Here is a 10,538-nt window from a genome sequence, read left to right as displayed (position 1 = left end):
TAGACTGTACTTTCTGAGGAAGATCAGATGCTTTAATGTTTGCAGTAAGATGTTGGAGATCTTCTACCAGTCTGATGTTGTGAGTGCTGTCTTCTTTGCAGCATTATGCTGGGGAGGCAGCATTAGAGCCGGAGAAGCAAGGAAGCTGAACACACTGATAAAGAAGACTGGCTCTGTACTGGGATGCTCCCTCAACTGTTTTGATGTGATCGTGGAAAAGAAGACACTAAATAAACTAATGTCCATCCTGGACAATGCATCACATCCCCTCCATGACTTATTGGTCAAACAGCTGCAGCAAGGACCGGTACAGGAGAATAGTTCATCACTGTACCAGGATGTTATTGTGTCTGTTCCTTAAATAAGTGCATTGGGCTTCTGTTGGTGGGATTCTGTTTACTGCACTGCTGCTAATCACTATATAATTACACTTATTGTGTATGATCATATCTACTTTGCTGCATATCTGTTATTAATACTTGCACTGGTGTATACAGTTATATTTATTTTATTTATATTAATATTTATAATATTATAGATTGCATTTATTTTATTATTCATAATGATTTCTTACTGCATATGCTATTCTTTTGCTGCTGCTGTAATTTGTGAATTTTCCTTTTAGATTACTATAATGTATTATTATTATTATCTATCTATCTATCTATCTATCTATCTATCTATCTATCTATCTATCTATCTATCTATCTATCTATCTATAGGTTTTCCTTCTATCTGTTTGATAACTGTAGCTTTATCTGAACAGACACATGGCTCACTGCAGAGAGAAAGAAAGAGACAATAAATACATTTATAAATCCATTTCTCCTGATATTGCTGTCACTGATGTTACAAACTAGTTAACTTGTTAACTGTGGCAATTAAAATGTACAAGTCATCCCTTGAAGTGTTGGACATTTTCATGAGCAATAATTAATAATGGCTGCTATAGTAATTATACACCTTTCATTCATGTTACAATTTTTGGTTTGTCTTCTAGAATTCATGCTGTAAATATCATGAGTCTTACCTCCATGTTGTGCTTCACCGCTGAGTAGACAGTATCATCAGTCACACTGGCCTTTTCTAGTGGAAATCAGATATCATGAATTAATTTACTGATATATTTCAATGGATCTAAATTATTAAACAGAAAATGATAAACAATTAAAATACATTAGACTACAGCAGTGTTTAATTCAGAAGGTGTTGATTAATTTTCTATAACAGCAGCTCTGACAGAAGTGCAGCTATAAATCACAGGTCTACATAAATGTGCTCATTCTAATAGATTACAATTTCTTTAGTGGGATATGTTGTTATTATTCAAAAGCATGTAATATGGACTCTTAAGCATGCAATATGGACTTTTGTGTAATTAGTTTATTTAACATTTAACAAGGACTGTTAGTGTCAGCTCTGTGTTAAATTTAAGACATTTTCTGACATTTCCAAGACAGAGGACTTTATGCTCTACAACAGGACAGATAGCAGATTTTGTCCTATTCACTTTAAGTAGCTGGTAAGGGAATGACTGTTTATACTGTACATGCTGTAAAATTAAATAAGGAAGCTGCTGTGGTTGAACACTTAGGGATGTGCTGTAATGGGAAATCACTTTCAGTGTAAGAAGATTCAAGATTCAAGAAGCTTTATTGTCATTTCAAGCACATATAGCTGGCGCAGTACATAGTGAAATGAAACAACATTTCTCCAGGACCTGGTGCTACATAAACATACAACAACAAGTTCAACACAAAACAACAAACACCACAGAGCTAGGACAGAAGTTTGTCTTAGCCATGTAAAGTGCACAGTGTGCAGCTAGGTGCAAACAGAGCATAGACAAGACAGTGCAAAAAGACAATAAATACAAGAAAGACAACACAAAAGAACACAGGACACTTAGCGCCGAAAAGAAAGAAAAGAACATGTACTGGAATGTAAGTGAAATAAAATAGATAAAGTGAAATGATGTAAAAAAATAAAAAAAAAAGAATTGTGCAAAAATATTGTGCAAAAATACACAGCAGCGGTTGAGGTAGTGCAAATAGAATAAACATAAATATAACTATAGCAGCGGATGACAAGTAGAGGTAGTGCAGTAAGTAATGAACAATATAAATTATGTGTGTGTGTGTTTGTGTCCACACAGTCAAGAGAGAGTGTGTGTATCTGTGTGTGAGAGAGACAGAGAGTTAATATACAGTTCAGTCCTGAGTGAGAGTGTGTGTGTGTGTGAGAGAGTGTAGAACAGTTCAGTCCTGAGTGAGAGTGTGTGTGAGAGTGTAGAACAGTTCAGTCCTGAGTGAGAGTGTGTGTGTGTGTGTGAGAGAGTGTAGAACAGTTCAGTCCTGAGTGAGAGTGTGTGTGAGAGTGTGAGAGAGTGTAGAACAGTTCAGTCCTGAGTGAGAGTGTGTGTGAGAGTGTGAGAGAGTGTAGAACAGTTCAGTCCTGAGTGAGAGTGTGTGTGAGAGTGTAGAACAGTTCAGTCCTGAGTGAGAGTGTGTGTGAGAGTGTAGAACAGTTCAGTCCCGGGTGTTGAGGAGCCTGATGGCTTGAGGAAAGAAACTGTTACACAGTCTGGTTGTGAGGGCCCGAATGCTCCGGTACCTCTTTCCAGATGGCAGGAGGGTGAAGAGTGTGTGTGAGGGGTGTGTGGGGTCAGCCACAATGCTGTTGGCTTTGCGGATGCAGCGTGCGGTGTAAATGTCTGTGATAGAGGGGAGAGAGCCTCCGATGATCTTCTCAGCTGTCCTCACTATCCGCTGAAGGGTCTTGCGATCTGAGACGGTGCAGTTCCCAAACCAGGCAGTGATGCAGCTGCTCAGGACGCTCTCGATGGTCCCTCTGTAGAACACAGTCAGGATTCGGGAAGGGAGATGGGCTTTCCTCAGCCTCCTCAGGAAGTAGAGGCGCTGCTGGGCTTTCTTGGTGATGGAGCTGGTGTTGAGTGACCAGGTGAAGTTCTCCGCCAGATGGACACCAAGGAATTTGATGCTCTTGACGATCTCCACAGAGGAGCCATCGATGGACAGCGGAGAATGGTCACACTGTGCTCTCCTGAAGTCAACAACCATCTCTTTGGTCTTGTCGACGTTCAGGGAGAGGTTGTTGGCTCTGCACCAGGCTGTTAGATGTTGCACCTCCTCTCTGTATGCTGACTCGTCGTTCTTGCTGATGAGACCCACCACGGTCGTGTCATCGGCGAACTTGACGATGTGGTTGGAGCTGTGCATTGCTGCACAGTCATGAGTCAGCAGACTGAACAATGGACTGAGCACACAGCCCTGAGGTGCTCCAGTGCTCAGTGTGGTGGTGCTGGAGATACTGCTCCTGATTCGGAATGACTGAGGTCTCCCAGTCAGGAAATCCAGGATCCAGTTGCAGAGAGAGGTGTTCAGGCCCAGGAGACTCAGCTTCTTAATCAGCTGCTGAGGGATGATTGTGTTGAATGCTGAACTGAAATCTATGAACAGCATTCGAACGTAGGAGTCTTTGCAGTCCAGGTGTGTGAGGGCCAGATGGAGGGTTGTGGTGATGGCGTCTTCCGTGGAACGGTTAGGACGATACGCAAACTGCAAGGGGTCCAGCGAGGGTGGTAGCTGTGACTTGATGTGCCTCATGACGAGCCTCTCGAAGCATTTCATCACGATTGGTGTGAGTGCAACGGGACGGTAGTCATTGAGGCAGGAAACCGTGGACTTCTTTGGCACAGGGACGATGGTCGTTGTCTTGAGGCACGTAGGGATGATGGAGCTGCTCAGCGAGATGTTGAAGATGTCAGTGAAGACATTTGCTAGCTGCTCTGCACACTCCCTGAGAACTCTGCCAGGAATGTTGTCTGGTCCAGCAGACTTCCGTGGGTTAACTCTGCATAGAGTTCTCTTCACGTCAGCCGTGGTGAGACAGAGCACTGGGTCATTAGGAGGAGGGATGGTCTTCCTCGCTGTTGTGTTGTTCTGTGCCTCAAACCGAGCATAGAAGTCGTTCAGTCCCTTCAGTGGAAGGGAGGCATCACTGTCACAGGAAGGTGAAGTTGTCCTGTAGTTGGTGATCGCCTGAATGCCCTGCCACATGTGCCGGGAGTCTCTGCTGTTCTGGAAGTGGCCGTGGATTCTCTGGGTGTGTGCACGCTTCACCTCTCTGATGGCTCGGGACAGTTTGGCCCTTGCTGTTTTTAAGGCCGCCCTATCCCCTGATCTGAAGGCAGAGTCTCTCGACTTCAGGAGAGCACGCACTTTCGCAGTCATCCACGGCTTCTGGTTGGAGCGTGTTGTGATGGTCTTGGAGACAGTCACGTCATCGATGCAGAACTCTGAAGCTATAACTCTGCTTCATCATACCACACTGTCACTGATTATTTTCCTACACCTGCATTCATTACATAAATCAAGAGAACTGTGCAAGTAATCTCTGACATGAAATACACCTTTTTGCTAATTATGCTTTACCTTTCTTTCTCTTTGCTTTTTTCATTGGTTTTAATTGGATCTCAGCATAAGTCACATCAGCATCAGCTCCTGCAGTAGAAGAGAACAAAACCATCCAATGATCTTTACCTTTTTTATACATCAGTTATAACTTAACATCAGTCATTATCAGTCTCTAGATTATCACCTCAGATGCTTGGATGCAGTTTGTTAATATAACAAATGATATGCTGAAGACTTCGTGTTATTTGCTAACTTTAGTTATTAATAAATTTAACGTTGAATCATTAAAAAAACTCTACCATTGTTCCTGTTTGTCTTCTTTTTCTTTTTCACCTGTGTGTAAGTGGCATCATTGCTCTCAGCTGCAGCTTCACCTGAACACAGCACAGTGTGTTAATCTCTACAAGACACTTCTGTACTTTATTGTTTAGAGTTAATCTATTGTTAAATGACATAATTAAGGAGGAAATGTCGGAAATGAAATTAAGCTACCTGTTCTGTTATTATATAATACATAACATAGCTAAAGCAGTTATCTGACCTTTTTTTCTGTTGCAGGAACATAGCAGGATCATTAAGATCAGTAAAGTGATGAACACAAATCCCAAACCCACAACCAGTCCTACTGTTACAACACTGGATCCACCACTGGAACTAGAACCTGAGATGGAGGAGAGAAAAAGAGCAGAATATCAGCAATTAAACATAGAATATATAATATTAAAAACTTATATTCTATTTTATATTATTCTATTTTTAAATGATTTCTCACGTGTGACTGAGAGCCAGCTTTTGGGTGACTCTCCTCTCTCTGGGTGTTTACAGTGGAAGAAACCTTCATCTGACTTTGAGACAGTTTGGATGATCATCTCTCCTGTAGTCTGGTTCTGGAGAACTGATCCATCTTTATAGAAATCAGCTCGGAGGTTTGAGGGATTTGGGTTGTGATATAAACAGCGTAGAGTCAGAGGATGTCCCTCAGTCACAGGATGGACAGGACTCTCCAGGATCACATCACCATCTAGAACACAGAAAATCACAAGCAAGGAAATCCACACACTATGATGTGTCTGTAGATAATAAATAAAGTTCTCTAATTTATCTGTATATAACTTAAAACTCTCTAAACCTGTGGAGTCTGCAGGTATTTAATTCAAGTCTGCAGAAAACTGCCTACACTAGCTCATGAGAAAACATTCAACTGAATTATGAATGCATCAGTACAGATATACATGATTAATGAGTATTGATTCAATTCCATGCTTATTTACTGGTACTAGTAAAACTAATGTCTACTACTAACATACATGTATTCATACTCAGAACATTTTTCTTTTCCTTTAACATTAAACACACTACATGAAGACTCACCATGCACTGTGATGTGGACAGGATTACTGTTTTCTCCAGATTCAGACTCACACCAGTAAACTCCAGTGTAGGATGTGGAGAGGAAGCTGATGTTACATGTAGATCCTGTAACTGATCCCCAGTGTGAACAATCTAACACTCTCTCACTGTGTGTGTATCGTCTCACTGTCCATCCAGTAGAGTTACTCTGGTCCTCACAGCTCAGTGAGAGAGAGTCATCAGTAAAGTGTTGAGTTCTGCTGGGATTGATGATCAGAGAGACTGGAGGAGATTCACCTTAAACACAGTAAAGAGCCATGTAAATAAGAACAAAAGGAGAGAGGAAAAAGAAAATAATGAGGAAGATCACTAAGAAATGATTGTAAAGTTCTGTAAACTATTTTGCAGCAAAAACTATTATTTTTACAGGATTGTACTGTAAATGATTAGGAAGTGAGAACAGTGAAATTAGACAGTGTACTGGATTATGAATCATTTTATACTATGAATATATTTTGCAGACAGAATTAACAGGATTTCACAGAGTGTAATGTCACAGCCTCAGTTCATGGCTGCAGCAGACTCCAACTTCCATTAACCATCAGCACTCCCACATTCTCAGTCAACAGACTTTTTTGTGTACCTGTTTCTTATTTAGTGTGTATTTTTATCTGTTTTAAGCTTTCAGTTCCTGGTTGTGAGGAATACACTCCGTTCTGTAGGTGTGTGACGTTACTAAGCCGTGTTTATGAACTGCTCCTGATTGACCTTTGCCTGTTTTTGCCTGCCGTTTGTTTTATTCACAGTGCCTGTGTGGACTAACTCTACACTTTTGCCTGTGTCTATTTTTTGACTGTTAAGTTTAGCATTTTTCTGTGACTTTTGTTATTTAAAATGCCCTGTGTTTGCATTCAACCCCTGTGAGTGTGCTTTATGACACAGGAATTATGAGCAAAGATATCAGTTATCTGCTGCTAATACTAAAGTTTATTGTAATTTTTACAAAAAACAGAAAAAATACAGCTAATTTTTAGAGTGAGGAGGATTAAGTGTCCTCACCACCAAATGTCACTGTCACCTGAGTATTAGTCTCACTGTATCACACAGTCTACTTGTCATGTACTCATTGTTAATAAATCAGTCCAGCACATGGTCTTATACATGATGCAGAGTCTTGTCAGGGTTTGTGTAAGTACAGAGACATGTTTAGTTTGATTGTCATTGTCTTGTTTAGACTCTCTTCTTTTGGATTTGTCCTCTAGTGCAGTGATTCAGTGTGTTTGACTCTTGCCTGCTTTAAGACTCTCTTATTTGCATTGTGTTCACTAACAGTGTAACCTAATGACTTCTTCTAGCAATGCTTACCTCCTCTGACTTTTAAAATAAAATTCTCTTGCACAAAAATCCTTAACCAACTCCTGAGTCCTGCATGTTACCCAGGAAAATTACCCAATGACTAGAGGTGGAGAATACACAGAATCACAGAATACAAGAGAACACAAGGGAAATCATGACAATAATCTTCTATCAACAATTTTATTACCTTATACATATGAATAAATAAATGATGCATCTGATCTTACAGTCACACTTTTCTATTCTACACTTCAACACAACAGTTAATTTTCCTCACCAGTGATCCATAGTGGCTGTGGATTGCTGTACTGTGAGTGAAAGGCTGGTTCTCCTCTCTCTCCTCTGCACATATAAACTCCTGTGTGATTAAGAGCAGCAGGACTGAGAGTGTATTTGCCTCCAGATCCTCTGCTGCTGTCTGAGAGGAGCTCCACATACACGCTATAGCCACCATTATTATTTATTCCAGTTAAGCCGTCTCTGTAGGGAACAACTGTGTACCAGCTGAATGTCCAGTCTGTAGAGGAGTCTGTAACCTCACAGCTTAGAGTCACTGAGTCTCCTTCAGTCAGCCAGCTCTGTGGAGATACACTCACTACTGCCTGTGGTCTCTCTGTTACACAGGAAATACAAAATGTTTTTTTTCTAGGTTTATTTAATAGACAGTATTCATGCACATTTTCATGTCTCTAGAAATCCTCACACACTCACCTGATACAGCCAGTGTAACTAGAATCTGTCAGTCATGATATCTTACAGAAACACAGTTTTACATAGCCCTGTTTAACTACAAAAGACCAACTAAGAACTGAGTAATAATTACAAGTAGAAATTATACTGAGTTACTGTTTCCAAAATAAAATACTGATTATTTTCCTATGACAGCATGTCCTCATTTCCTCATGTCCTCATTTTAAACTACAACAATGTGCCAACAATTACAATTTGTATATGATTAATAAATAAAAGGCTGTGAAAAAAAATCATCAGAAGTTTCTACAACTGGATTCCAGAAAACATCACATCATTAAAACAGGGAGGAGTGCTCACACGTTTTATACAGACGACAGCAGGCAAAATTATAAAATAATGACTGAATACAAAGACATAACTAACTAGACATAAAGCCAACAGAACAGACGTGAATCAGAGATTATTTTCCCAACAGTGTTAGTGTGAACAGACATCAGTCAAGTGAAGAGAAGATAATGAGACACTTATGTTGTGACTATTGTGAAGTGAAGAATATTTTTACATTTCTCACACACGGGAGACTGATTTTGAATGTCCTGTATACTGTGTCCTTTCCCTTCTTTTAACAAAGTTTAAGTAATAAAACATTCAGACTAAAACTGTTAGTCACTGTCTAAAAAATACTGAGTGGTGTGGTGGTGTTATGAAGCTGAGATACTGTTTTCAGCCTGAAGTACAGATTATTTTCCTGTAACAGCATGTGCCAATGATTACAATTTCATTTATTAATGACTCACACACTGTACATTTCATCCATTTAGTTACATTTACTGCTGTGGAATGTCTGAAAAATAAGTTAGTTCCTGCTCTTGTCACATTATGGGGCTGGAGGCAGCAGAAAGAAACTATTAAACTGTGACACAGAAACAAAGCAGAATCAACCATTAGCCCAGGGCTGTGGCAAAATAAACACGCAGAGATTACAACAGTCACAAGCTAAACATGTGGAGAAACAAATGGACATAAATACACAGACAAATTACATTATAAGTTATTTCCTCACTAGGCTCTCTCTTTTCACACTCTTATTGATAAATAAATATAAAAAATTCAGTTTTTCATATTACAGAAAAACTGCAAAACACAAACTTCTCCATCCCGAAGACTTTTACATGTAGGAAAACAAAAAGTTATAACTTTACCCATCTTTTCCTTTGTTAAAAGAAAATGTTTTAAAACTTTTGTATTGGATCTCAATATCCAGCAAATGACTAATACTTTTAAACATATGTATTTCAAGATGATTTTGAACATTCTGCAATGAAAAGTAATTACAATAACAAAGCAATATTATTTCTTACCCTTTCTAACAAACCTGTGATGAAAAGAGAAGAAAGTCATGACATACCTCTCACTGTAATCTTGACAGAATCACTGAGCTCTGTGTAGTAGTAGTCGTAGTAGTAGTAACCATTATAGTAGTAGTAGTTTCTCCTGCGTGCTTCACACTTGTACTCTGTTTCTCCTGCATTATCGACTGTCACTTTAAGTGTGTTCTCTTGTTCACTGTTCAGATTCTGTAACAGCTGATTATTTTTGTACCAGTCAAACACCCATCCAGTCTCCTGCTGCAGCTCACAGCTCAGAGTGACGGTGTCTCCAGTGTAGACGGAGCTCTGAGGATTCACTCTCACAGTCGGTTTGGGTTTTTCTGTTGGTATGAAATGATGAAGGAGTCAGAGCTGCTTTTCACTTTACAACATAAGCAGTAGATTCACTGTGTCTAACAGATGCTTTGTGTCTAAAACAAACATTTATATTTAACATATAATACAGGATGTTACAGTTGTATGTTTTCTTACACGGCTGGTATTCAGTTTATTTTCTATGAAACAAAATTCATGATTAGACTGAAGTGTAGAAACACTGTATTTACTGATTTTAGATTGTTATTTCATGGATCCTGTACAAATCCTGCACCAACATCTAAACATGTCTGCATTTTCATAAAAGTGAGCAAAAACATGACTTCATACTGTAAAGCCTTTATAGAGGACTTTTTTTATTCACCTTAACGACACAGAAAAGACACAAAGTTGAGAGTTTGTTATTTATCTCCCTTTAGAGGTTCACTACACAAAATATTGGAAAGTTTATTGTTCAATCTGACTTCTGGCATTTTTAAAAATGTAAATTCTGTATTTCTATAAATATGCTAGTTAATGAACATATGTGAGGCTGAATAGAAAAATTCATTAGAGGCTTCTACAACTGGCCAAATAATCTATATCTTCTAATAAAACCGATAATGGCAAAACCAACACACCGTGAGATTTACTGCCTTCTTTCTTAATGATAATTTCAAAGCCTAAAATTAATAGTAACTCTTAAAAATTAGTTTTAATGTAAACACCACATACAGTGTCGGCTATTATCTTTATGGGAAAGTCAAGTATCATTACACAACAATAGCATAGACATACATATTTTTTTCACAAAATCCCAGTCTTCATCATTTATACAGTTTCAATACGTGCAATATTATTGTACACAGTTTTTAACAGTTAACTGAAATGAAAAAAATGTAAAAACTTTAAAATAGATACTGGAGATAAAGAAGTTATGGTTTTATTCTATGTAGTATGTTGTGTTTATGTTGTGACTATTGTGAAGTGAAGAATATTTCTTACATTTCTCACACAC

General features: G+C 38.8%; 1 protein-coding gene across 1 annotated transcript in view; it reads right to left on the bottom strand.

Moving 5' to 3' along the window:
• Positions 1-828: 828 nt before the first annotated feature.
• LOC131355680 (Fc receptor-like protein 5) overlaps positions 829-10,538 on the bottom strand; it is a 123,804-nt gene continuing 114,094 nt past the window's right edge. The window contains 6 exon segments of the mRNA XM_058394104.1: positions 829-1,086; positions 4,455-4,523; positions 4,736-4,874; positions 4,961-5,111; positions 5,199-5,457; positions 5,808-6,083. Of these exon segments, the coding sequence (XP_058250087.1) occupies positions 1,004-1,086; positions 4,455-4,523; positions 4,736-4,874; positions 4,961-5,111; positions 5,199-5,457; positions 5,808-6,083 (977 nt within the window). The 3' untranslated portion in view covers positions 829-1,003.

The sequence above is a fragment of the Hemibagrus wyckioides genome, linkage group LG07 (assembly GCF_019097595.1).
Source record: "Hemibagrus wyckioides isolate EC202008001 linkage group LG07, SWU_Hwy_1.0, whole genome shotgun sequence".
Lineage (NCBI taxonomy): Eukaryota > Metazoa > Chordata > Actinopteri > Siluriformes > Bagridae > Hemibagrus > Hemibagrus wyckioides.
The sequence above is the reverse complement of the archived record's forward strand: the minus strand, read 5'-3'. Positions and strand labels throughout refer to the sequence as shown.